The sequence below is a fragment of the Falco peregrinus genome, chromosome 2 (assembly GCF_023634155.1).
Source record: "Falco peregrinus isolate bFalPer1 chromosome 2, bFalPer1.pri, whole genome shotgun sequence".
Lineage (NCBI taxonomy): Eukaryota > Metazoa > Chordata > Aves > Falconiformes > Falconidae > Falco > Falco peregrinus.
The window spans coordinates 107,913,640-107,940,771 of NC_073722.1; the positions used below are offsets into that span (position 1 = coordinate 107,913,640).

The 27,132-nt window shown below is 59.7% G+C and overlaps 2 protein-coding genes across 5 annotated transcripts in view; both read right to left on the reverse strand.

The window, feature by feature from the left end:
• PHF12 (PHD finger protein 12) overlaps nucleotides 1–7,987 on the reverse strand; it is a 33,026-nt gene extending 25,039 nt beyond the window's left edge. Inside the window, exons 1-2 of the mRNA XM_055796299.1 lie at nucleotides 7,564–7,987; nucleotides 7,085–7,266 (exon numbers count right to left, since the gene is read on the reverse strand). Of these exons, the coding sequence (XP_055652274.1) occupies nucleotides 7,085–7,266; nucleotides 7,564–7,629 (248 nt within the window). The 5' untranslated portion in view covers nucleotides 7,630–7,987. The remainder of the gene's footprint in view (nucleotides 1–7,084; nucleotides 7,267–7,563) is intronic.
• A 597-nt stretch (nucleotides 7,988–8,584) lies between these two features.
• Nucleotides 8,585–24,211, reverse strand: SEZ6 (seizure related 6 homolog). 4 transcript variants are annotated; one of them, XM_055796297.1, is made up of 17 exons: nucleotides 24,045–24,211; nucleotides 15,419–15,994; nucleotides 15,213–15,346; nucleotides 14,134–14,326; nucleotides 13,613–13,798; nucleotides 13,379–13,547; nucleotides 12,781–12,947; nucleotides 12,504–12,698; nucleotides 11,935–12,073; nucleotides 11,644–11,840; nucleotides 11,373–11,567; nucleotides 11,098–11,289; nucleotides 10,819–11,016; nucleotides 10,683–10,721; nucleotides 10,450–10,570; nucleotides 10,265–10,367; nucleotides 8,585–9,403 (listed from the first exon to the last, which is right to left on the reverse strand). In XM_055796297.1, exons 1-17 carry the CDS (start codon nucleotides 24,109–24,111, stop codon nucleotides 9,374–9,376), a joined length of 2,901 nt encoding a protein of 966 aa, XP_055652272.1. In that variant the 5' UTR covers nucleotides 24,112–24,211; the 3' UTR covers nucleotides 8,585–9,373. The 4 variants fall into 4 exon arrangements, with proteins under 4 accessions (XP_055652272.1, XP_055652271.1, XP_055652270.1 ...); XM_055796296.1 differs by having other exon boundaries at nucleotides 8,585–9,419; XM_055796295.1 differs by lacking the exon at nucleotides 8,585–9,403 and adding an exon at nucleotides 9,429–10,113 and having other exon boundaries at nucleotides 15,425–15,994.
• Between the last annotated feature and the right edge of the window lie 2,921 nt (nucleotides 24,212–27,132).

Below are 27,132 nucleotides of genomic sequence, written 5' to 3' on the forward strand. Positions count from 1 at the left end.
GTTACTGGATACTGCAGCATTCCTTCGAGGAAGCTGGGCAGACATCTAGCAAGTGGTGGAGTTGGAGGCAGTATAAATCGATTACTGTAAGAAGAAAAAGCCAGCTCTGACAATCTGACTGTGTCACAAAAATCACAAGTTTAGCCAGTAACCTGACGTGGCAAGATGCTTTTTGCTTACACTCACTTCTTTCAAATCCAGTACTTAGTAACCCTACAAGAAAGCCAGATTATATTCTCAGATACATTAGCATTTTCACAAGTCCAAGCTTACTTCCTGACTGGTTTAAAAAACAAACAAAACCAGGTACATCCTTCTCACATGTGATTCATATTGCAACACGCAGCACTCCCTAAACATTCAGGCTTTGCAACACTTGCTTTCAGGAAGATACACCTCTTTCCTACTCTGGAAGCAATGGCTCCCTTTCCTCACAGCGGATTCCTGCTGTTTGGTACCGACTCAAGGATTAATAAGGGCTCCAGAGCACAGGAAAAACTCAAGAACCCAACACATACCGGTGAGTCAGTCTAGCAACAGGAACAGTTTAACATCCATTTGAGTGGGTCAATAAACAGATGAATTGATGTTAGTGCCTTTACTATGTAGAGAAACTGTTTCAGTATCGATGCTATGACTGAAATCTGGAATTGACTCAGACTGTCCTACACAGGGAAACAGCCAGGAGCCCTGCCCTCCATGCAGGTGTTCCTCATACCATCACAACAGCACCTACAACCCAAGTCAAAAAGGTCAGTTTCAGGGAAAAAAAAAACCCATGCATGTTTGGTCCTGACTCTGTAATTATTATAAATACACAGTTCTGTTGCTGTCAACAGTATGGGGGCACTCCCCACCCGACATCTCCTTCACACCCACTGTAAGAGAAATACAGCTGGACATTACACATGCTAATCATTACTGCTATCCTTTTACTACCCACACCTAAAGCAACACGAAGAAATGGAGGGAGAGAGAGAGAAAGAGAGAGAGAGGGGAGAATTATGAGCATTACACCATTTTGTGTAATAAACACAGTAGTCCTCCAGATCCAAACTATAAGATCTGCAGGCAGTTGTATACAATCTTAACACTGGGCTTGTATGTGATAAAAAGACACGGGGCAAGCTAAATGAAGGTGAATATATTTACAAGACAGTACTAAGATCTCTATAACAGTAAGTCATTAGCAGATTCGTATTATGAATCTAATCCAATTAAGAATTTCCTTTGCAAATGCCTGGAGGAGCTGGAATTCCTCTGGGAAGACCTTTCCACATTTGAAAGGCTCCCGTTGAGTCACGCCTGCAGGTCTGACACACCAGGAAAGACCAGCTCTGCAGCAGCATGAACAAAGCCGGGAACCCCACCTAGGAAGCAAGCCACTGCATCCTACTGAACTTGGAGTCAACTCAAAAATGGACCCCGCAGCAGCACCCAAAGAAAGAGAAAAGACTTCTCCATTCCACCAGTCCCAGCCCAGTCAACAAAAAACTGGCACATTCTCAAGCAAAGGGACAAAACATCAGAGAACTTTTGTTATTAGCAGTCTTGCACCGTGCCCTTTTAAACAGCTTCCGATCATCGCGGGTGTTTGACAGAATGTCAGTCCATACATCAGCTGTGTCTGAAGACAAAACATAAGTTAGGCAGTTAAACAACCCCCTCCTTGACGTTGTCAGAACCCTAATGCCTTGCTCCTACCACTGCACACTGATGTCACTGATGTTGAGAAGAGCAGCAGTGATCCACAGCTTGATCTGAATGCCCAACTCTTACCCACACTGCAAAATCTGCTCACACTTGGTTTAACATGAGCAGAACATGCACACACAGGTGAGAATTGTGGTTTACAAGTCCCAAAATAAGATTAGTTCATTAAATTCTTACTGTGAATGGTTTTCTGGTGCCCTCAGCTTCAGTTGGTAGATTTAGGCTGACCTTATCTGCCTTTGCATCAAGAGATTTAGGACAGAGTGAGAAGAGCAAAAGATCTCATTGGTACAACTTTGCTGAACAGAACTGCCAAGACTGGTCATGTTACCACATCTGCAGACACATGCGCAGTGTGACCTTCTGTACTGAGAAACCAAGCCAGTGCAATTCTGGTTTAGAATCAAGAGTAGGCTGGCCCCAATGCTACTAAAATATCAGAATCAAAGATATATAAAAACAAAAATAGGGCTTTTTTGTTTTTTATAAAGTATATACTTGAAACAACATTGTTAAAACAATGTCTTAAGATAGATACATTTACATTAATGTTTGGAACTGAACAGCTGACTGATTTTCAAAATGCAGTTACATAAATTAGGTTTTTGCCAGTCATGTGATGTAAAAAAAAACCCCAACCAAACCAGAAAGCCTTAAAATAAAAACTTTCTGCAGCTAAACTACAACCTTTTTTGAAACTGTCAGAAATGCCAGTGACACATGTAATTCGATGTACTGAAACCCTGCTCCTCTGTAGTTCACCGTTAGGCTGAAGTTAGCCTCTCGGGCACCTGTTTTGGCATCCTGCCACCCCTTGCAGCAGCAGATGCTTCAGACCATTCAGTTTCACCTGAAACCTCCAAGCAGCGAAAGATTTGCATTAAGGGAAGGATTAGCTAAGACAATAGACAGGCTGATGCTTCCCTCCCCTCACACAGAAAGGGTATTTATGTAAAAAAACCCCAAAGCTGGTACAAATGCCAAGATAAAGCAGGGCATTTCAGACCTGAATAAGGTGGGGAAAGAGTTATTGATGTCCTACCAGTCAAACAACTTTTTTCCATTCTTTCTGCAAAGCACTTAACTGATGTGACTCATAGAAAATATGCAAAATTCAGGCTAAACCTTAGTCTACTTCTCTTTGCAGCTCTGTTACTTCAGTTCTTCGACAACAGCACTTTGGTGAAGACTGCCAAATCAGGGGGGAAATGGAGCCAAATGCTCCAAATATAAACACGAAGAGGCAAGCGTTGCAAGAAGTTTGATGGAGCTAGCAGGCCCCGGTATGGATGCAGCAGCATACCTCTCCCAGCACAGCTGTGGGGTGAGCCAGCAGCTAAGGGAAGGCTTTTTGCTGGGAAGTGACACAAAACTGGTACTGTCTGTTTTACCGTAATGGGCAGCCCGTCAGGTTTAGGCAACTCGGGTCACTTTGCCATGCTTCACAGCCAGCAGCATGCGATTTATAAGAGGGACTTGAACAGCAGCATTCAGCGAGGTTAGCGATTTTGGGCTCCTCCAACCAGAAACTCGGGTAGTGAGACTTTTTTTTAAAAAAAAAAAAAAAAAAAAGAAGAAAAAACAAACACAAAACTGTTCTGTGTTAGTTCTCCCTCCTGTTGTCACTCCCCTCCCCCAACTTGTTAACTAAACTTTCCTCTCCCAGGGATCTTTCTAATCCTTCAGCGATGCCGTAATGAATTTGCAACATCAGTCACTTTACAAACCGACTTCAACATGAATCAAGTTTACCACGAGCTCATGAAAATACAGAGAATTCGAACAATCACATAGCCAGAAGGAGGATATAAACGGGGAAGAACAGAAGTAGTACAGGAAAATTGGTTTTCAATCATGTAAAGGAGCGTATACCATTCCCAAGGGCCTGGGTTAAGGCAGAACAAAAATTCATGCTGCACCATTACCCGAAGCAGCAGATTATGGGCAAACAACATAACCAAAAGCAGACTTAGGAGCTACAAGTCCTATGTTCCATTTTTCAAGAATGATTAAGGACAGAAAAAAATATCTCTGTAAATTCAAACCTGAAGACAGTCACCTGACTATGATATTAACCCAAGTATGTTGAAACTAAGTATCTGGTAGGGATTTTGTACTTTCCTGTATCCCTCCCACCAAGCCAGTTTGTCTGCAGCCAGGCTGGTAATCCTCCTGGTCCACAGACTCTTTTGAGAGTACCTGTAGGAGTTTTACGCTGAACTAGTGATTCTGAAACGGAGTTGTGAGAAGAGCTGACACCCTGACAGATGAATTGGGAAGCCACTTCCACCCACATTAATTCAGGAGAGCAGTCGTTCTACAGTGTATCATCAAAGCCTGTTATTTACCGTCAGAGATGTGTAATACTACCAGCCTTGGAAAGTTTTGGGGGTTCTGGCCACCGAGCACCTTCTGTTTTCTGCAGAAGACAACAGGTTGAGGTACTAGATTGAAGTTAAGCAAACTGCTGAAGTTTGAGAACCGCAGACTTACCTAACGAAGCCAGCTTTCTCACGACAGATTTAAACAACACTATACAGAAGAGCCTTCTCTGCACAGGAAGAAACAAAACCAGTTTATGGGCCACTAAGCTGGGTTAACTCCTGGGTTTGTCTCCAGCCTACTGTGTGACTTGGGCTGATCACACCCTTGCCATTCATTTTCTTTTATGATATGGCTTCTCCTATACAGCTTTCATCAACTCATTACAAACTCCAGACCAATTAAGAGCTGCTCTTTTTTTTTTGGGGTGGTGGTGGTGTGGTTTTTTTTCTCTATATTGATATTAAATGCAGCCTGGTACTAAAACTGACAATAAATATTTAAAGAACAGGTAAGCTGTCAACACAATTGAGCTAGTATGCCTCAGCAGAATATTTAAACTGCTATTCAAATGACTTAAAATGAGCATTGCATTACAGCTGCTATTCTTTAAATTTAAAAAAGGGAGGTAGAAAGGAAGTTGCAAGTGCTGCCTGTATGCCTAAGTTTATATCCAGAATGGAAGTTTACTTTAAGCAAGATCAGAAGGTAAAGGAAACAAAACATGAAAACAAAACCTGAGCATCCCTTCGAGACAGCCTGGTTCACCTGAAGGCCTTGGCTGAGCGACAGACAGAGGTCCACGAGCAGGGAAGCAGAACTGGACCCAAGCGGGAGGTCTTTAGGCAAAGCTTATCCAGCAGTGTGCCCTCTGTGCTGCTCCAGACCATGCCACCTCCTGCAGCAGGGTCTAGGCTACTGTCAAAACCATCACCTGAGACACACCGCAGGGAAGGCAACAAATGAAATGAGAAAGTGCAATCTCAACAGCCCCTTCCATTTCTGTTTTGAGGGGTGATTAGTTAGCCAAAGGTTATTTTTTTAAAAAATAATTATAATTCAACTAACTTAAGTACAGCCAAAGCTTTACAGGTATCTGATTTACATGAGTTTCCCACCCACTAACTACAATAAACTTGCCAAACTAAAAGCCATGAAATTTAGCCAAATCTAGCCATGCACAAAGCAGTCTCATTTATGGATAGGTTTAACTAGGATTCAGAGTCAACAAGGAAACTCTCTAGCATTAATCACAGCTCTTCCATCTCAAAATGTGAAGTTCTAACCATTGCTCCAGTCTCACTAAGAGAAGACTCAGGATGTGTTTGGCAGCATCTGAAGGCAAGTGCCAAGTTTTAAGCAACTATGCCCAACGGAAGAAAAAAAATAACCAACACCCTTAAATTAAAGCCCATCAGGAAAGCTGGACAAAAAAAACACCCTAGTAATTAGTGTCCTCCTAATAAATATTAGAAGATCTGCACTACCACCAGTAGCACTTCCTCAGGGCAGGAGGAATGATGTCATGGCTGCACACTACAGCATTGTCGGGTTCGTCTGGCTACACGCTGCTAACGGGACACTCCCTACAGAACTGTGACCGCACAGTCAGTTTTCCTGGTATCAGCAATCAGTTTAATAAGTGTTCAGAGACCTGCAATTAGCATACAAACACAGTATAACCACCAAGCAAAAGAAGAAAGAAAAAAACAACAGGAAAAAAAAGCAAAGAGGAGACAGCTGTAACAGGGTGGCAAACAAAGCTCCAAAGCATGAAAGAGAGAAAGGAATGTGCTTAAAAAATCTCCCCTAAGGAAGAATACTCTGTACGCCCGAGCTCCAGCTGTTTGACTTGCCCCACTCCCTCCTCCATTATCCACTCTGGCTGCGCTAATTTAACACAAACCGCCTGCCTGCGTCAACTGTTGAAGGGGAGATTCGGGTAAGGCGGCCTCAGATGCGTCTGGGCTCCCGGTGCAGAAAGGCAAAAACTTCGGGGCAGAAAGTTCAGGTGCCTTTGGCGGGTCGCTTTGTGCAGACAGCGGAGGAAGCTGCAAGGGAAGGCAGCCAGAGTCCTTCCCCGCTGCAGCCTCTACCGACTAGAGCTTTGCAACCGCCTCCACATGCACCTCGACTCCCACAAGACACCCAGATTTGCATGCAGAGAGATCTGCCTTCATCAACAAAGCCACACAACTCTCAGCAATAGGACCTGACTGCCCCCAGTTCACGGCAGTCACTGCCACGGATGAGACAAGCAGATCTGAAGAGTCAGGAGGAAGGAAAAAAAGGAGGGAAAGAAATAAACCCAGCCAATTTTAAAGTCTAGAGGCCTGGATTTCCACAGGGAAGGTATTTTCACGTTTGAGATACTGGGGGAGCGCTGCAAGGGTTTGGAAGTCATATATGCAGCCAAAATGGCGCTGAGAATAAAAATATAATTTAAAGGAAGGTCGCCATATTGTAAACAGTGAGGCACGGAGACACAGAGACAGCAACCTCCATTATTCCCAGCAGCTGCAGCAGCACGGAAGCGCTGGGAACGTCAGGCCTGGTGCGGAGACGCCACCACCGCTTCCCCCTGCTCTGGCCAGGACCCTCCTGAGTCTCCCCCCCCCCCGCCCCCTCCCGGCAAGCAACACCCCCCTGGAGAGGGGTGAGGAGGGGAAGTTATCTGCTCGGGGGTGGGGGTGGGGTGGAAGGCCGGGCAGGGGCAGCACCAAGGCAGCCAGGCCGCGCAGGCAGCCAGCGGCCTCGCTCCTCCTCTCGGCCGCTGCTCAGCACAAAAAGAAAGGCGGGTGGCGGATGCCCACCCCCCAGAGAAAGCAGCGAGGGGGGTCTTTTCACCTCGGCCGTGTGGATTAGCCTCGGGCGGAGGGGGGGGGGGGGGGGAGATGGACCCCAATGGAATCTGTACCTCCTTTTTGTTCCTGCCTGCTCCGCCCGGCCCCACGTCCCCCCCCTGCCCGGGTAAGGCAGGGAGCTAACGGGAGGCGGGAGGCGCTGGAGGGAAGGTGCAGACGCGGAGGGAGGCAGCGCCGAGCCTTACCAGCACTGGAGGTGGAAAGCGGCGGGGCAGTGGTCGCAGCACAGCAGATCCCCTCCTTCCTTGCAACTATCGCAGCTATCGTGGTTAGTGGCCCTGCCACTTCGCCTGGGCTCCTTCTCGGGCCTCCTGCTCTTCTTTTCCCCATCTTCGCTCTTGGGGGGAGCCAGGAGGGCTTGGATTTGCTGCACAGGCACAGACAGACAGAGGGCTCTGAGGGGCTGCGACGGACCCTGACCCCAGCGCCCTGCTCCCAGCCGCCCGCCCTGGGGACGGCGGCCCCGGCCCTGCCGGGGGGGGGCCCCGGCCCGCCCCGCCCGCCGGCCCCGTGTCCGGGAGGGCCTCTCCCGGGGATTGGGCGAGCCGCCGCCGTCCCTCCGCGCTTCCTTGTATGGCCACGGGGCTCGGGGGGGGTCCCTCGCCATTTTGCAGCCCCGCGGCCTCCCCGGTCAGGCCTCCCCCCCGCCGCGGCCCGGCCTCACCTCCATGAGCCCCCCGGAGGTGTCCAGGTCGTAAACGATCGTCTTGGTCTCCATCTTCTCCCACATTCATCCAGCCCGGTAGCGGCCCCGAGAGCCCCCCCCCGGCGAGAGGGAGCGAAGCGGGGGGGGGTGGGGGGTGGGGTGCGTGTGTGTCTGTGTGTGCGGGGGGGGGGCGGCCCCTCAGCGGCGGCTGCTCCGCGGCGAGGAGGGGGCGGCGGCGGGGCCTAGCCCACGGGCCGCTGCGCTTTGCCTGTCGCCCTCCTCCTCCAGCCGGGCCCGGGGGCGGCTGCGGGGAGCCCCGCGCCCGCTGCCATGCCGCGCAAGGGGGGAGGGAGGGGGCGGCGCGGCCCCGCGCCCGCCGCCGCCGCGCACGCACCACACACCGCCTGCGCCGACGCTCAGGGCCCCGCCGCCGCCGCGCCGCCCGCGCATGCGCAGGCCGCGCCCCGCCGCCGGCACACACACACACACCGCCCCCCCCGCGCACGCTCCCCACGGCGCGCAGGCGCGGCCCCGCGCCGCCTCGCGCTCGCGGCCCTGGCGCGGCGGGGAGGGGAGGGGGGGGAGGGGGCGGGCACAGCCGGCGATACCGCGCAGGCGCGGCTAGCCCCGCCCTCCCCGCTCCCGGCTGGCCCCGCCCCTTTCCCGCGCAGGCGCGCCGGGGCGCGAGAGGGGCGAGGCGAAGGAGGGCGGCGCGCAGGCGCGTGGCTGCCGTCACGTTCCGGGGCCGCGGGAGGCCGGGGGGGGGGGGGGGGAAGCGCGGGCGCTGGTGACGTCGCCACGCAGGGCGGGGCGGTGAGGCCCGCCCGCCGGCAGGGGGCGCGCGGCGAGCGGTGCGCCGGGGCGGGGGGTCCTGCTCGTGACGTCACCTCCGCGGAGGCCACGCCTCTTAAAGCGGTACTGCCCCCCGCGGGAGGGGGGAATGGCACAGGGGTGCTGTTGGGGGCTCCACGGCCACCGGGGGCGGGGGCAGCGCACCCCTCTCCGGGCTGCCCCGCCCTGCTGAGGAAGACACCACCGCTTCTTCTAAAACACCAGTTTTTATTAATGAAACAACCAAAAGATGGAGGGGGGTGCCCGCTCCAGGCCGGGGGGGGGCGGCTGGGGCCGGGACCGGGCCCATCAGCCCGGGCGGGGGGCAGAGCCATGCCCGCTGCCGCCCGCCGTCGCCCCGGGCTGGCACCCTGCTGGGGCACCGGGCCGGTGGCCGGGGGGGGGCACCCCAGGGAGGGTGAAGCAAGCCGGGGGGGGCCGGGGGCGCGCAGCATGCTCGGGGCACGGGGGGGACACACGTGCCTGCGTGGCAGCAGTGGGAGACACGGGGGTGTGGGGGGGCAGACCCTGTGCTGGGGGTGGGTGAAGGGTAGGGGGCACCCCCATAGCCACACAAGGACACCCCCCCCAAGGGGGCTTTGCAGGACATCCCGCTGCCCCCTCCCCGCTGCAGCCCCGGGGAGCCCTGTCCTCAGCTGGGGGTCCCCACAGCCCCGCTCCCCCTGCCTGGGTCCCCACCTCCGTCACGGGGCCAGGGGGCAGGATGAGGCCTGGGGACCCCCGCCGGCTCAGCACCCCAGGAGTCCAGGGCAGGGGGGGCAGCGGGGCTCAGACCGACCCCACCGGGGTCCAGGTGGGTTAGGGGTGGCAGGGGGGTGGCTGGTGCCTGGGTCGCTCCCACCGAGTGCTTGGTTTGAACCTCCCCGGGAGAGGTGGGCCTGGGCCGTGGCGGGGGGCCGGCGGGCACGGGGGTGCCGGTGGGCCCGGGGAGGCCCAGGTGGTGTGGCTGCAGCGCCCAGCTCCACGCTGCCCACGCCTAGATGGACACCTCATACTCCCTCGTGTCCTGCAAAGAAAACAGACTGCGAGGGGTTGGACACTCGGCGGTGCCACGGGGTGCCTGGGACAGGGACCGGGCATCTCCCACCCCACAGGGCCCTGGGCCCATGTGTGGTCCTTGGGTGGGTGTCCTGCCCCATGTGTGGTCCCTGGATGGGTGCTGCAGATGGTGAGCGGTCCCTGGATGGTTGTCCATCCTGTGAACAGTCCCTGAATGGATATTCCATCCCATGCGTGGTCCCTAGATGGCTGTCCCAGCTGATGTTGTGGTCCCTGGATAAATGTCGTATCCTCTGTGTGGCCCCTGGATGCATGTCCTATATAATGCATGGTTCCTAGGATGGATGCCCCAGCTGATGTGTGGTCTCTGGATGCATGTCCCATCCTGTGTGTGGTCCCTGGATGGATGTCCCATCCCATGTGTGGTCTCTGGTTGCATGTCTCATCCTGTGTGTGATGTGGTCCCTGGTTGCATGTCCCATCCCACAAACGGTCCCTGGATGGATGTCCCATCCCATGTGTGGTCTCTGGTTGCATGTCTCATCCTGTGTGTGATGTGGCCCCTGCGTGGATGTCCCATCCCACAAACGGTCCCTGGATGGATGTCCCATCCCATGTGCAATCTCTGGTTGCATGTTCCATCCTGTGCGTGCTCCCTGGATGGATGTCCATCATGTGAGTGGTCTCTGGATGGGTATTCCATCCCATGTGTGGTCCCTGGATGGATGTCCTAGCTAACGCATGGTCCTGGGGATGCGCAACCCCATCCCACACATGTCCCACCTCATGTGCAGCCCCTGGCCCACATGGCCAGTGCCACGCATGGTCCCTGGGCCACAGCTGGGGGGGCACAGTGGCCAGTACTTACTCCTGTCTCGTAGGTGGGGTTGTCGAATGCCGACTCCACGGTGATATGGTCATAGGGGTGGGAGCCAGCGAGGGGCAGCTGCAGGGCTGGCTTCCCCTGGAGCCTGTGGGGAGAGGGCAGTTGGGGTGGGAAGCTGGGGGTCCGTGGGGACCCTGTGAGGTGATGGGGGTCACTCAGCCGCTCACTTGGAGAAGTAGAGGTAAATGCCTCCGATGAGCAGGGCCACCACCAGTATGGGCAGGAAGACAGCGATGGCGACGTTGGTGCCCTCCAGCCCCGTCCCCGAGGGCACGGCCTTGGCCACAGCTACCCGGGACAGTTGGGGGCTCACTGAGGGGTCACGCCACATGGGCTGCACCCCTGGGTGCCCACCGGCACCCCGGCACCCCAGGTCGCCCCTGCAAACCCTTGCCCTTACCATCCAGGTTGCGGTTGCTGTAAAAGTCATCATAGGAAGCTGGAAGGGGGTGGAAGAAAGAAGCCGGCATCAGCGGTGAGAAGTGGGGTGTCAAGCAGTGCTGGTGGGGTGCTGGGGTGGGGGGGGGTCCTCTCACCCGCCTTGCAGATGGGAGGTGAGCCGCTCCAGCGCGAGGGGTGCCCGGGCAGGCAGCGCAGGCTGCCCTCGCCCAGCAGTGCCCGGCCAGCAGTGCAGGAGAAGCGCAAGGTGGCTCCGGCCGGGTACAGCCGCCACTCGGGGCTCTGCCGCCCGCCCGCCGGCACGCCGGGGTTGTGGCAGGGCTCGTAGGTCTCCGCTGCAGGTCGAGGGAACGGTGGCATCAGCACCCACCACTGGCTTTTAGGGGGACATGCCTGGGAAGGGGTACCTGACTCACGGATGCACTTGGGGAGACGGTCACTCCACTTGGGTCCCCCCGCAGCGCGGTCGTGGCAGGTGAGGGTCCCAGCACCCGCCAGGATGTAGCCCTTGTCGCAGACATACTGCACAGTGGCTCCCACTGGGAATTTAGGGCTGGAGACCACCCTGCGGCTGTGCTCAGCATCCCCGGGGTCCCGGCAGGAGGTCACTGTGGGTGGGAGGGACCGGTGGTGATGGTGGCTGCTGGGGACATGCCGCAGGGCAGGGGGATTGCCAGTGGGCACCACTCACCCCGCTCGCAGGTGGGCAGGTCACCGCTCCACGTCAGGTCCCAGTGACACATCAGGAGGTCGGTGCCAGCCAGTTGGAAGCCAGGGTAGCAATGGTAGGTGACCACGGTGCCATGGAGCAGCTCCGGCTGCGAGGACGTCTTCCAGCCATTGGCAATGTCTGGCAGCTCAGGGCAGGTGTCGTTACGGGGGACCTCTGTGGGGATGGTGGTGTGAGCGGGGTGGCAGAGACACCGGGGACACCAATGGTGCCATCCCACCGTGGGGCTCACCGGAGAAATGGATGACAAAGCCCTGCTGGTAGCCAAAGGCACCGGTGCCAGGGTCAGACTGGAACTGGACGGTGACATCGGCAGTGGAGGCGTAGAGCTTGAAACGGCCGCGGGTGCCCGTGTACTGGCCCAGGATGCGGGCTGTCAGGTCGTCCCCATCGTAGAAGGTCAGCACGTCCCCCATCCCCAGCCGCAGCCTGGGGCAGCGGGGCCGTGAGGATGTTGGTTGCATGCCCCCCCCCCCCCCCCCATTCCCCTGTCCCCATCCCCCGTGGCTGTCCCCGCACTCACACGCGGACATCCAGCATGATGCGCTTGTCCTCCTCCACGTGCAGCCCCCAGATGCAGTCCTGGCCCTTGCCGTATGCCTCCGGCCAGTTGGGTGACAGCACCACACCGGCCGTGTCCGTCAGCTCCCCACTGCACACCGCTGTGGATGCACGCTGGGCTTGACATCGCCGTGGGGGCACCCGGCACAGCACCCACCACCCAGTGCCCAGCACCCACTGCAGCCCCCCAGCTTCAGTGCCCTCCCCTCCATTGACTCCAGCTCAAACACACAGCGTGGCATGGTGGATCCAGCATCCATTGTAGCCCATCCCTGTCTCCAACACTCACAGCAACCCCCAGCTCCAGCACCCACTTCAGCATCCCAACTCCATCCAACCCTTGTTGACTCCAGCTCCCACCATGTCCCCTGGCTCCAGCACGCACCATGGCACAGTGGCTCCAACATCCTTCATGCCCCAACCCCAGCACCCACAGCAACACCCAGCTCCAGCACCCACAGCACCCCCCAGCTCTGGCACCTACTGAACCCCCAGCTCCAGCCCTCCCGGCCCCCCAGTCCTGGTGCCCACCGCGACACGCTGGCTCCGTCTCGTTCCACTGTGGGTCACTGGGGTCGACGCACTCGATGACGGTGGAGCCCTGCTCCAGCGTGTAGCCAGGGTCGCAGCTGAACTCCACTGTGGTGCCCACGGGGTACCGGGGGTCGCTGGCCGTGAAGTTCCCGTACTTGACAAAGGGCTCGTAGCAATGTCCCTGCTCAAAGGCTGCGGGCACAGGGGCGAAGGTCTGCAGGGGCCAGGCGGGCATGGGGCTGCCTGGGTGCCCCCCTACACCCCAGCCCCATACCCTCATAGCGCAGTGCCATGCCTGCAGCGGCCCCGCTGCTGTCGGTGGTGAGCTCCACAAAGAAGTGGCGCCCGGTGCTGAGCAGCCCCTCAATGGGCAGGTACTCCACCTCGTAGGAGTCGTACACCGGCGGTGCCTCCACGTTGTTGCCGTTGCGGATAATGAGCCTGCCAATGCATAGCAGGGGCAGGGTGCTGTGCTGGCCATGGCCAACAGCACCCATCCTTGGGCATGGATGGTAGCACCCAGCCCCAGCCATGGACAACAGCACCCATCCTTGGGCATAACAAATGGCACCCATCCTTGGGCATGATGAATGGCACCCACCCTTGGGCTTGGCCAATGGTATGTTCTTTGAACATGGCCAACAGCACCTATCCTTGACCATAGCCAATGGCCAGCAGTGCTCACACTTGGGCATGGCCAATGGCTCCCATCCTTGAACATGGCCAACAGCACCTATACTTGAATATGACCCATGGCACCCATCCATAGGCAAGGCCAATGGCACCCATCCTTGAACACAGCCCTGTGTCCGGTGTGGGGCTGCCCCGGGGTGCACCCACCCCCTCAATCCTGCCCCGCCATGGGGCCAAACCTGTCATCATCCTCTGCCAGTGAGACCTTCTCGAAATGGAGGTGCAGGCGGTGGCTGGCAGGCGCCTCCAGCAGCCAGTGGCATGTCAGGTTGTTGCTGTAGTTCCCAGGGAAGCCGGGCGAGACGATGCGTCCCACCGTGGCATTCCGGACCACCCCGCCACACGCCGCTGTGGGAGAGGGACCATCAGCAGCTGGCCATGCCGTGCCACATCCTCCCGGTGCCGGTGCTTACCGAGGCAGAGGGGCTCACGGGCACTCCAGAAGGGCCGGGTGGCATTGCGGCAGGTGAGCCGGTGGGCACCTTGCAGCTGGTAGCCGGCAGCGCAGCGGAAGCGGGCATCCCCGCCGGGGTGCAGGCTGCTGACAGAGACCTCCCCGAAAGCCGGCCGTGCCGGGAAGGGGCAGCTCAGCAGGTAGGCTGGGGGCAGGTGGTGGTGTTACCGGGGCCAGACAGGGAACCAGACCCCCCACCAGGACCCCAGCCCACCCCTCACCCAGAACCTGCCTCCCCAGCCCCCTGGGTGCTGCAGGGCTGGGTGACGCGGTGCTGATGGCTGCCAGTAATGATGCTAAATGAGCCCATGATTGCTCACACCAATTAGCTCTCTGCTGATGTTCTCTGCCGGGTCTGTGCCCACTTAACTGGCCAGCGGCGTAACACCCCCATGCATGGCCACGCTGCAAATTAGCGCCGTGCTGGGAGCCCTGGGGGGTACCAGGGGGTCCATGCCAGCGCTGGGTGCTGCCCCGTACCTTGGTAGTGGAAGCGGTAGGAGCCGGGGCTGGGGGGCCGGGGGCTCTGGAAGCGGAGGGTGAGGAGGTTGGCAGGGCTGCGGATGACCTGGCCCCGCAGCAGGAAGGACTCATTGGCCAGGAGGGTGGGCTCCAGGCCCCCCGCGCTCTCCACCGTCAGCGTCTCCCCCTCCACCAGGCTGATGTTGTGTACCTGCGGGGTATGGCCAGGTGTCACCGCCCCGGCACTGCCCTGGCACGCGGCTGGGAGCTGGCTCCCCGGCAGTTTGCCCATGGTCGATAGTGCACTGAAGCCTGTCTGCGCAGGACAGCGCCTTTCAAACGTGGTTACCAGCACCATAAATCATCCTGCCACGCCAGGAGCAGCAGGACCCAGCCGGTGGCTCCGCTGAAGTGTCACGGCACAGCCGGGCCCACGCCAACAACCCTGCCGCCAGCCAGGTGTGCGCCGCAGCCCTCTGGAGCAATTTGCTATTAATGATGTTAATTAAGCAATGCTGTAGCGATGAGCAGCGGCACCGGTGAGCGCTGCTGTGTGAGCTGGAGGAGTGGGGGCTGACCACAGAGCCGGTGCTGCTGGCTCACCACCGGAGCCGTGCATGGCCCTGTGGTGGCTGAGGGGGTGGGCTGGGCAGTGGGGGAGGGAGGGGCACACGGCCATGTGCCACTGATGGGACCAGCACGTGGCCTCAGCACCATAGGAGTGGCGCCAGCCGCTGTTCCTGGCAGATGGGCGCTACGTTTTCCTGGCTCTGCCCCACCGTGTTGCACCCGCTGGCATTGCTTGCACCTCCATCAGTGCTTCATTAATTAAGTCCTGCATCGCTGCTTCTGCTGTGGGTGCCAGCCATGGCAGCCGGGGGACACAGAGTATCCTGGGGCATCCCACCAGCCCATGCACCTGCATCCCTGCCCCAGGGCCTGAGGGCAGGTGATGCCTGAGCCAGCTCTGCTGGCTTGGGGACATGGGGACAGTGACAAGGACAGGGACAAGACCGTGTGTTTGCTGCACCCCGCACAGCCCCACAGCTTCCCTGCGGGCACTTGGCACCCCGCTCCACACAGAGTCCCTGGCTCACCTTGAGCTCCACACCATAGCCAGGGTAGACGGTGACGGTGTAGGTACAGTCCAGGCTGCCATCGTAGGGGACACCGGCCAGCTCCGGGGACACCAGCCAGCCCTCAGGGCCTGCCAGCGTCCGGTTGCAGGGGACTGGTGACAGAGGAGACCCCAGCTCAGCCCTGTGTCACCCCAGCTCCCCCTAGCTCCCTGCCCAGCGCTCACCTGGACCCTGCAGTGTGGTGACGGTGGTGGTGGTGATGGTGGAGGTGGTGGTGGTCCCCTCCTCATCCCCGGGGACCATGGTGGTCCCAGCGCGGGGTCCCAGGGATGTGCTAGGGGTGGCGGGTGCCTGGCTGGAAGATGCAGGACCCGACTCCAGCACCCCGGCGGGGGACCATGAAGGGTCAGCACCTGGCACAGCCCCCCACGCCTCCCCCCACAGCCCCGGGCGCCCTGCCGGGGTGGTCAGCGGGTCAGTGGGGAAGGCAGCCCTGGGCAGGGCGGGGGTGCGTGGTGGGGGCTCGGGGGCTGGGGGGCCAGGGGCTGGCTCGAGGGCGCTGGCAGGCAGGAGGGGGCCAGGGCCAGCAGGCAGGAATGGTGCCTGGCCCAGGTAGTCCTTCTTCAGGAAGGCTTCGTGCAGCAGGTCCTCCAGCAGCGGGTGGTGGTTGAGGAGCTTCAGCGTGGGTGCTGTGCTCACGAAGCGAGCCTCCGCCTCCCGCTCCGCCGGTGTGGGCAGTGCCGTCGGCTCCCCCTCGGCCTCAGCGCTCTCCCCAGCCTTCCTTGCCAGCCCATTGAAGCCTGGGGGGAAGAGAGAGCATGGAGTGCTGGGGACCCATGGACCAATGCTGCATCATAGACTGATGCTGCACCAGGGCCTGATGCTTCATTCTGGACTGGCGATGCACCATGGACGGATGCTGCATCGTTCACTGATGCAGCACTGGGGAACCGATGCTTCATCACACACCAATGCTGTGCCTGATGTGGCACCCAGGACCAGCCTCTGGACATGGACTGGTGCTGTGCCAGGTACAGATGCAGCTCTGGGGACTGGTACCACACTGGGGAGCAATGCTGGTGCGGTGCCACAGACCTGTGCTGCGCTAGGGACTGATGCTGCACTGGAGTCCAACGCTTCACCATGGACCAACACTTCACCACAGGCCAGTGCCGCCTTGAGGACTAATGCTTCCCTGCACAACAATACTGCACCAAAACCAGGGTGGCAAACAACTGCAGCGACCCCATGCAATGAGACCCTGCCACATCTCGACCCAGGATACCCTTCACGGGGCAGCCCTGGCAATTAAGCCCTGGCTAATTAATGTACAGCTGCAGCTTGTGCCACATTAAGGGGTGCCCATCCCTCCTGTGACGCAGCCCTGGTGGCACCAGCCCTGGGGTTGGGTGTCCCTGGTTACAGCTTGTCCCTCTCTACAGAGGTGGCTGTCCCATGCCAAGGGTCCCCCGGGAGCCCACATCCCTGTGGTGCAGACATGCAGGTGATTGCCATGTCTGCCGTGACTGGCTGCACAGGGGGCACCACTGGAGCCTGAACATTGGGACCCTGCTCCAGGCCACCAGTGCAATGAGTTCTGTGAGAGCTCAGCTTCTCTCCACCCACCCACCAGCCAGGTCATCCCCAGGCAATGCCAGTCTGCTGTGGGCCCCCTCCCCACTGATGCTCCCCACCTCCAACTCGCAGCCCCAAGGCCCCCCCTCCCACCACAGCCCCGTGGCCCTCATGTGCATTAATCCCTGAGCAAATCCCTGCTGTGCCCAGCCCAGCCATTTACAGCCTTCAGATCTAAAAAGAAAAAAAAAAAAATTAATCAGCCCTAATGAGCCACCCAGCATCTCTTCCCACTGGATCCAGCACTGCGCAATCCTCTCTCCCGGGGGGCACAGCTCCCCAGCCCTGCTGTGCCACAGCAGGGGGGATGCCATGGTGGCAGGGATGCCATTGCAGCACCTAGCATCCCTCTGTGGCCTGATGCAAGATGTGAGGCCACAGCAGCGTGTGGGCATGTCTCACCACCGTGCACAGGCGCTGATGACATGATACTGCCAATTACCAGGTAATTATACCAATCCGTAGCAGGGCAGGGCCCCGCGAAGATTAATTACTCTGCGACTGCTGCTTTTAAGGGACTATTAAGAGACATTAACTTGGGTGAGCAGTGGTGGAGGGGAGCCGCTGGGTGCTGGCAGGCATCCCCAGCACCCCGCCACCCACCCTGTGTCCCCACCGCTTCCCTGCCATCCCGGGACAGTGATAATGCCCTGGGCACAGTGGCAAGGTGAGCAGGCAAGCACCTGGCCGCACCAACTCCGAAAGGTTCACTTGCCCCCCAGCAAGGCCAGAATTATTTTTTAATAGGATCCATTTATTAGAACATAAAAGTTAATGAGTTTATACTGAAGGGCGCCAAAATCTCTTTTAGGCTTTAATAGCAGATTAGTGCTCGGGGTTGGGCCCTGTGCTGCCACAGCTGTAGCAAAGGCTGAGGCAGAGATGCCCACCTCAGCCCCCTGCACCTCCCTGCCCCTGGCATCTTGGCTGCTTGGGGTGCTGGGGAGCACAGCAGTCCCCATCGGGGTTGCCAGGTGGAGTCAGACCCCACAGCAAGGCTCCTACAGCAGGTCCCATGTGGATGCTGTAGCACCCTGGGCTGGGTAGTACCTAGGCACTAGGCACTGCCCTGGGCTCTGCATGGTGTTCTGGGGACCACGGGATGCCCCTGGCACTGAGAGATGTTCTGGGTACTATGGGATGCTCCCAGTACCAGGGCATGCTCTGGGTACCACAGGATCCCTCTGGCACTTGGGGGATGCTCTGGGTACCGCAGGATCCCCCTGGCACTGGAAGATGCTCTGGGTACCACACGATGCTCCCGGTGCCGAGGGATGCTCAAGAACTAGGGATGCTCTTGGCCCTTGGGGGTTGCAGGGTGCTCAGGGCACTGTAGGAAGGCAGCTGGGTGCCCAGATGTTGCCACCTGTGCCCAGATGTTGCCACCTATGCCCCTCATGCACCACAGGTTTAGAGCCTCCACCTACCACAGACATCTCTAAGCAGCTTATCTACAGTGCTGCAGCTGCATCCCTCCCACGTCCCCAGGGTCATCAAGGGTTGGTGACAGGGGACTCTGCTACCCAACACCCAGCCCTCCAGGCCCTGGCACCTAGCAGGGACCACCCAGGGCTCAAGGTGGGCACAGACCCCTGCAAAGGGACTTTCGAGTCCCCACTAGCCGGGTGCCTGTTGGGGCCCCTCAGCATGCGTGGCACGTGCTCACGGCCGCACTGGGCCAGGGTCCTAATCCTTCACATTGGTTTTGCTGGGCGGGAGTCTATTAATGGGAGCCAGGGAGATGCCGGAGACTAATCCGGCTGCGGCGTGTGGCTGGCCCCCCGGCAGGAATCAATGCCGCCTGCTGTCGCAAATAAATAAATAAGGCGGGACGCGGCTGCCCAGGGAGCACCGATCGATGCTGCCCACCGAGAAAGCAATGACAGCACCCAGCTCGGTGGAGGCGATGGAGCAGGGCCCCCGGCTGCCCCGGGAGCATCGCAACCCCTTTGCACAGCAGTGCTCTGTGGCTCAGTTTCCCGTCTGGCCACAGCCTGGCCAGGCGGGAGGCGCAGGCTGCTGAGTCCCTGGTGCGTCGCAGGGACAGGGGTTGGGGCTCGCAGGAGTCCAGGTTTATTTTCCAATTTAAAATCCAATCTGGCTTTGCCCCCACGGCCAGAGCCAGCAGCTGTGATGAATGAGCTGTCAGGCAGCCAGTGCCACACTTGCCTATCCATGGCCCTCAGTGCCCCCAGCGCCCCCAGCCCCTGCAGTGGGTGCAGGAGGGGGGACGTGCCTGGTTGATGCCAGATCCCCATCTCTGTCCCTTGCGCAGGCAGGGAATGAGGGTGGGCACAGGCTGTGGGTGGGCAGGTGTAGGCAGCATGAGAGGACAGGCAGTGTCAGGATGCAGACAGGCGTGGGTGGGTGGTGTAAGAGTGCAGGCAGGGCAGGGTGGGCACAGGCAGCGAGTGGGCAGGTAGGTGCGAGCAGAAGTGGGTGGGTGGGCGCAGGCAGGTGCACACAGACAGCGTGAGGGTGCAGGCAGGGGTGGGTGGGTGCAGGCAGGGCTGTGCAGCCTGCTCCCTGCGTCACCCAGCTGACACCACTGCCATGCAGCCAAATGGTGAGCCACACACCCCGCTGGCACCAGCTGGCACCTCATTGCCACCTCTGCTGGCATCCACGTTCTGCCGCCCCATGGCCACCTCCACCCCAGCACCGCCAGTGAGCCCAGGAGCCCACAGCCAAGCTGAGGCTGCCAGAGCAGCTGGGGTGGGGGGCACCCAAGGGGCTGCCCCGGTGCCTGGGGACACTGCTGGCAAGTGCAGCCACCAACCCTGGCAGCGACCGGAGGAGCTCAGCTTTAATATTCATGGTGGCGCTGGCGGGGAAGCATTTGACCTTGTATGTTTTGCGATTCTCCTTGAATTGAACAGTCATTTACCCGCTGACACATGTCACATGTCACCGCAACCGGTTCCCTGGAGCATCACGGCAGCGGTGGCTGAGCCCCGGCTGACACACCAAACGCCAAGCCCCGAGCATCACCGACACCGCAGGGGCACGAGGGCAGAGCCCAGTGGGCACTGGGCTGCCCATCCCTGGGATTTTCCTCCCTTCCCACCCAGTGGGTGCCGCGGGGTGCCAGCAGTGCCCCTGTCCCCTCCTCACCGCCCATGGCCCGTGTAATCCCACTTCCCCTGCTCTCCCTGCGGAGCTAATGCATTTGTACAGCAATTTCCCTGAGCGGCGGCGGTGATAAATTGCATGTCTGCTGCTATTTCGGACCCAAACGCTGGAGTCATGTGGTGCCGTGTCCCCCCTCCCTGTGCTGGCAGCTCCCAAATCAACCCTCCCCCACGACCTGCCTCAGGATCACCTGTGACAGAGCCCCCACTTCCAGGCAACACCCACTCTGTGCCACCCTGGGGTGCCCACAGCGAGGGTGCCAGCCCCCATGGGGGTCTGTGCCAGCTCTGGTCTCTACCCCGAAGCAGCACAGCTCACCCCCCTGGCACACCCATGGTAGAAGAGGGGGTACCCAGCCCATGGGACACCTCTGGGTGCTGGGTGGGCCTGCCCAGGTTGGGGCAGGAGGCAGGCAGGGAGACAGGAGCCATGCTGCCCTCCCAGCTCCCCTTCCCTCCGCCCGCTGCCAGTGACAGTAATTGAAATCTGGTTGCGGGAGGCAAGCGAGAGCTGCTCGTCGGGCTCTGTGTTGGGCTGCTCAGCCATGTCATCCTCCCCGCAGACACCATTCCCTCCCAGCGGGTGGGAAGCAAGGAGCATCACTGTCTGCTCCCACCACAGCCAGCATCCCACCTGCCCCCAGCACCTGCCTTTGCTCCCCTGGGAATTCAACATGAGCATCCCCTCGCCAACAACCCCCACACCCTGCCCTGTCACTGCTCTTCGTGTAGGATGAACCATCCAGTTCTGGAAGCCACCAAGGGCTGATGCTACAGCCACATCCCACTGCCTGTTGCCATCCCCCATGGCAGCTGGGGACCACTGGAACCTGCTCTGCCTGGGCATCACCCCCACACATCGCCCAGCGCCGACTGAACTGGCATTTCAAGCACCTCTCTCTATTTTCGCAGGGTCACAGCAGCGCTATTGTGGGTGATTAATATTTGATCCCTTCAGCACAGCTCGTTACTGCATTTAAATTATATATGTAATAATCCCTGCTGGCATGGTGAGCATGCAGGCTGGCTCCTGCCACTTCTCCCACAGGCTGAGGATCAAGCGCATCCCCAACCTCATCCAGGGGGACCCTCCGACACCTCGGATGACATGACGAGTGGTGCTGGGTCTTAACGCAGGGCAAGCCAGGCAGATGGAGACACCCCAGCTGCCTCCGGCAGGCCCAGACAGCCCCTTTGCCCACCCAAGGATGCCTGTGGCAGGAGAGGTGCTGGTGCCCTGGTTGGCCCTGTCTCCCTGGCAGCTGGAGGAAGGGATGCTGCCGGAGGAAGGGATGCTGCCATTCCCGAGCTGCTGCCTACAACTGGAGGGAATCCATTACCTCCCTGGTTATAGGCAGCTTTCAAAAGCAATCTTTCAATTGTGCACATTTAAAGAATTGATTGGAGGTGAAATTATCCTCTCCCGCCAGAGCCGCTGGAGACACAACTTCATCGGCCTCCCCTGGGGACTGCCTGTGCTTGTGGGGGGCCTGGCAGCCTGGGGGCAGCCCCCACCCCGGCACAGGGCTGCACACAGGGAGACACAGCCCTGGGGAGCCCCGTGCCAGTCTGGGGCTCCAACCACCAGCATGGGGCAGGTGCCCCCCCACTGCTCCACACCATGCCTGGGGGTGCCCTTGTTGGGCTCTTGCCCAGGCTCCTTTGCACCCCATTTCCCCCCTGTGTTCCTGCTGCTCTGGCTCTGCCTGGTGGCTGCACAAAGCCTGGGGCTGGTGGCCCTGCCCAGCACAAAACCGCACGCCAAATTGGTCCCCACTGACACTAAACGGCAGCCAGTTCTGCAGTGACCAGGGGGACGGTGGGGGCAGTGGCCCAGCCTGCGCCCTGCATCCCCACAGGGCAGCCCTGCCCTCCCATCCTCTAGCTTAAGAGCATTATCCAGATAATCCTGGCCTGGCGGCACGGCAGCGTGGCGGTGATGAACTCCTCTGAGGCACGCAGGGGATGAGCACACATGCCATTAATTACTGTAACAGATGCCTGCTTCCTTCCTCGGCCCCCTGCTCACAGAGAGACCCTGAGCAGCACCCACATCCCCAGAGATGTCATGTCCCCAAGATGCACCATCCCCCATGGGCACGGTGCAGCCAGCTGATGCTGGATGGTGTGGCACTGCTTACGGGGGCACCACCAGACCCTGTGCTCCCTGCCACAGCACACACTGCTCCCAGCTACCCCAGGCTGCCACGACCCCGAATTACAAGGAGCTGCCTTCAGCCTGGCAAAGGTGATCCCCCACAAAAAGCCAGGCCTGCCATGACTTTGGGGAGCTGGGGAGAGGGGGTATGGTGGGTGGAGCCATGCCCAGCACCGTCCCCCTCAGTTGCACCAGTACCGTGGGGTCCAGGCCCTGCTTTCTGCTGGGACAAACCCACCCCTGTGCGCATCGGGGGCTGGTGCAGCCCCGTGGCTGGGACAGACCTGCAGGTCACCACACAGGGTGGCAGGAGAGACAGGATCAGCCCTGCACTGCCACCACCCAGGGGCATTGCCAATCCCCTCAGCCTGGGTGAGGGTTCCAAGACCCTCATGCCCATGTCCCCCCAGACCCACGACACATCCCTACCATGCACAGGCCCATTGATGCCAAGTCAAGGCCATGGTGACACTGTTACATGAAAATGGGGGTGCTGGGCTGGGAGCCCTACCTGATGGGGGACCGGGAGTGGGTGGGTGAGCCATGGGCAGCTCTCAGCACATGGGGGGGGACAGGGTGGATGGGACACCACAGCTCCCAGCCCTGGGAAGAGCTTGGCACCTGCCAGGGCATCCCTACCTCTAACACTCTGGGAAATACACATGCAGAGTTTAATTAACTTTATTGATATTCAGAAATTAGGGGACTGACTAGAGGTAATTGCTCATTAGAAATCATTAAACTGACAACGGTAAGCACCAGCCTCCCTTGGGGGAAGCCTGCCCTGCCCAGGGCCTTGCTCCCAGGACAGGGACCCCCCCCCCCCGCCTCCAGCCTCAACACCCCTTGGCAGGGCAGGAGATGGGGGTGCCATGGCCTTGCCCCACTTGCTGCCCTGCAGAGAGTCTCCCTATAGACCCCTCCCAAACAAGAGGGCTGTGGCAGCAGCCCCAGGCGGCAGAACGAGACAGGAATAGCAGCGGGCACAGGGCCACGGCGCCTGTCCCCGGCTGGGCTCGGCTGCCAGATGGGGAGTTTATGTAACTCCCTGCACGGCTGCTGCCTGCAGCTTGGCTGCGCCGAGCGGGCAGCCTGCGTCCCACTGCCCGCATCCCGCTGGAGCCAGCGGGGCCGCAGCCCTGCCCACCCCTCGCCCTGGGCATGCTGCCCACCATTGTCATGGCTGCGATGGATTGGGGCGCCCCAAACCCCGGCAGGTTCCCCGTCCTGGTTTTTGGGGCAGCAGAGCCGCAAGGCGTCGAGGCAGCCCATGCCCCATGGGTGGCAGAGCTAAGGAGCTGAGCTGGGTGTTGGCTGCTCTCCTTGGGAAGGACCAACACCCACCGCCCCCGTATCTCCTCCACACCCTCCCCGGAGCCGGGGGGGTCACCCCAAGCCAGCCAGCGCAGGGGGGAAGAGCCCAATGCCCCCACCTCCGCGGTGGGGACCACACCAAGACACTGGCTCGCAGCCCACCACCAGCCATAGCCAGCCGGGGGTGGCTCCAAGGGCTCGGCGGCCGGGGCAGCGGGTCCCATCGGGCGGCGCCGTGCCTGCCCAGCCCCCGGTGCAGCGGTACCCCCCGCCCCCAGCGCCGGTAATACTGGCAGAGGGGCTGTCACCGGAGCCCGCCGGGGGCGGCGTTGCACCAGCCCGGCTGCAAACCGCTCTGCGCGCCCCCGGCAGCTCCCGCTCCTCGCGCCACCGGGGCGGGGGGAGGGGGGGGTAACGGGGAAGGGGGCGCGATTTTCGCTTCACCGGGGGGGGATGCCCCTGCCGCACCGGGGGCGAGCGCAAGTTGGCAAAGTTTGGCGGCGACGGAGCGGGGCTGGGGCTAGCGGTACCGAGGGTGGTTGGTGTGTATGTGCGGGGGGTGGGGTGGGGGTGGGGGGTGACCGGGGGTGTCGGCGCGGCGCCGGCGCTTACCGTGGGCCGGTGCGCGGAGCAGCGCGGCGAGGAGCGGCAGCAGCAGGGCGGGCGGCGGCGAGCCCATGGCCGGCGGCGGTCAGCACCGCGGACAGCTCCGCTGCGGGCACGGCCGCGCCGCAACGCTCCGAGTGCGGCGCCCGCCAATCCCGGGGCCGGGGGGGCCCTCCCCGCCGTAATGCTCCGAGCGCGGCGCCCGCCAATCCCGCGGCCGGGAAGGGGGCTCCTCCCTGTCACTCCCCCCCCCCCCCCGCAACTACACGGCGCCGTAACTCTCCGAGTGCGGCGCCGGAAAATGCTGAGAGTTGAAGGCTGGGGGAGGGGGGAATCTCCGGTCCACCGCCAACACCGGCAACCTTGCGCGCCGGGGAGCCACCGAGAGCGGTGGGAAAGCTCCCCAGCGCCCATCCCATCATATCCTGCTACCCTCCCCCCCCCCCCATGCTGCACCCTCCAGGAGACTCGCCCCAGCCACACACAGCCCCCAGCCCCAGGGACCACCCTGCTGCCCTTTCCCATCCCTAAATACCCCCATGGGGGCTGGGCTGATCATCCCCTGAGCAGGGAAACCTGGGCCTGGGGCAGCGCCCGCAGCTGGGCACGGCACAGAGGGGGGCCCTTAGGCGAGGGGCTGAGACCCACCCTGCAGCCCCCCAGCTCGGGGTCCAGCTCCTGGGGAAGGGCTGGGTGGTGGGGGGCAGCCAGCCCTGCAGCAGGCAGATGGCATTGGCACCAGCACCGAGCAGCTCTGCGCTGGCTGCCAGACGGCTCTTGAGTGTGTTAAAAATAAAAGAAAAATAATAAAAAAAACCCAACCAGCTCTTTGTTTAATAACCCCCTCCCTGTCTCCGCGAAAGCCCAGATGGCTTCGCCTCTCCGTGTCGATGCCGTGCGCGGCACAGATCCCCCGCAGCCCGGCCAGCCCTGGCTGCAAACACGGCCCACGCAACCATCACCGGGTGGGTTTTTATTTTTAATCCCAGGCCCTGCTTTGCCGACACACACCGCTCCTGCCACGGAGAACAGCAAACCATGTGCTGCATGGCTTGGCGCAGGGAGAAGAGACCAGTGGCCAGCCCCATGGCATGGTCCGTGCCCCACCAGCCCCACAGCTGTGGTGGGGGTTGGGCAGTGATGCTGTGGTCCTTCTCGTCCCGGCGGGCTGTGGCGGGGGCAGGGGGCAGCTGGCGCTCCCGCAAAGCACTTTGAGTGCTAAACCCAAAACTTTGATCTGCTGGTAGCTTCATCAATGTTTAATGCACCAAAGCCCTGGCAGGGTTTAGAAGATGAGCATTTTGAGGCCAAATTGAAGTTTCTAATATTATGATATTAAAACAATTTTAATCCACCTGACGCTTCCCCAGGCATGTACCTGGACTGCTAATGAGGGGCTGCCTTTGGTGGCTGTTGGTTTTGTCACAAAGCAAACAAGCCCTTTGCAGATGCCTTCAAATCATGAGAGATGGTGAGGGCCAGGGAGGTAAACGGGGACGAGCCCAGCCGGAGCTGGCACGCCGCAGCCAGGTGGGGAGGGTGCCCTGCTCCCCACAGCCACGCAGCTTCAGCTCCCCAGGGAGCAATGCTGCTCCCTAATTCTTTTGTAAGTGCTGATTTACAGTTGCTGGAGTATGAGGCCGATGCAGCCTGGCATGAAGCGCTTGTATAGCTGATGATGGGCTTTTGGAAACTTCAGCTGCCAACCCAGTGTGCGGTGGGTGCAGCGGGTGCAATGGGTGTAGCGGGTGCAGCAGGTGCAATGGGTGCAATGGGTGTAGTGGGTGCAATAGGTGCAATAGGTGCAGAGGGTGCAGTGGGTGCAATGGGTGCAATGGGTGTAGTGGGTGCAATGGGTGCAATAGATGCAGAGGGTGCAGTGGGTGCAATGGGTGCAAGTAGGTGCAGTGGGTGCAATGGGTACAGCAGGTGCAGTGGGTGCAGTGGGTGCAATGGGTGCAAGTAGGTGCAGTGGGTGCAATGGGTACAGCAGGTGCAGTGGGTGCAGTGGGTGCAATGGGTGCAAGTAGGTGCAGTGGGTGCAATGGGTACAGCAGGTGCAGTGGGTGCAGTGGGTGCAATGGGTGCAAGTAGGTGCAGTGGGTGCAACAAGCAAACAAGCTCAGCTTGCTGCTTGCTGAGCTCTGCCCAGCCTTGGCCAAAGCTCCTCATTCCCAGTTTCTCCAGCCCCACATGGATGTGAGCCAGGGTGGCTCCCACAGCCTGCGCCAGGCTGTTCCCCAAACCCCTGTCACCCCCCGGTGCCGGTGCCAACCCTGAGCGCTCTCATCCATCGCCCAGCCCACACAGGGAATACTTCATTTTTACTGTGCTCTCGGCACAGCTCTCCTGACCTGTGCCGGCTGCTTTGGGAAATGGATTTCTCGCTGCCACGAGCATTGCCTCTGGTTAATTTAGACCCAGGTCAAGAGGATGATGGAGACCAGGTGCTCTCTACCCTCCAGCATAGGGCTGGGGGGGGCATCCCAAAAATTCACCCCAAGGCAAGATGAGCCCATGCAGCTGCTTTTTGGGGTCTGGGGGTGCAGACCTCCCCGATGCCTGGGATCAGCTCTGGTTGGGGTCATCCATGGCATGAAAGCGATGGCTTGGGGGTCCCACAGAGCCTTGGGGATGGTCACCAGTGCTGTCCCACCCACCTGGGCACAGCCATCCCCCTCCAGAACCAGCAACCATCCCTGTAACCCACCAGCAGCCTCCCCGGCTCTGTAGCAGCACGAGCAAGGCTTTTCCAGCCCGATCTATTAACAAGCCGTTAAGGGGAGAGGAGTTCATTTTTGCCATTTAACATTTCACGGATAATTAATTATTCTTCATCTTCCCAGCAAAAAAGGAAGAGCAGGTAGAGGGGCTGTTCAAAGCAAAAAAAAAGCAAGCTGAAACCGGGGGAAAGTGGTGAATTATTTGTAACATCAAAGGTGAGGGAGGATATGCTGATTTAATGGGGCAGCACACGGTGCAGAGCCCTGGGCATCGCAGCGACGCTGAGACCGGTGCCCACAAGTTGCATTAGTGGTCCTGGCAGCGGCGTGGGTGAGCGGCCTGAGGGGGAGCCTGGTCCTTGCCTGTGCCC

Bases quoted from the DNA above. Each gene is read 5' to 3' on its own strand.
- SEZ6 (XM_055796294.1), bottom strand. From the start codon at position 24,111: ATGGGCTCGCCGCCGCCCGCCCTGCTGCTGCCGCTCCTCGCCGCGCTG. The intron at 15,347-15,418 runs GTGAGCGCTGGG...CTCTGTCACCAG, and splicing joins CACCACACTGCAGGGTCCAG to TCCCCTGCAACCGGACGCTG. The intron at 10,571-10,682 runs GTAAGGGCAAGG...TGTCCCGGGTAG, and splicing joins CAGCAACCGCAACCTGGATG to CTGTGGCCAAGGCCGTGCCC.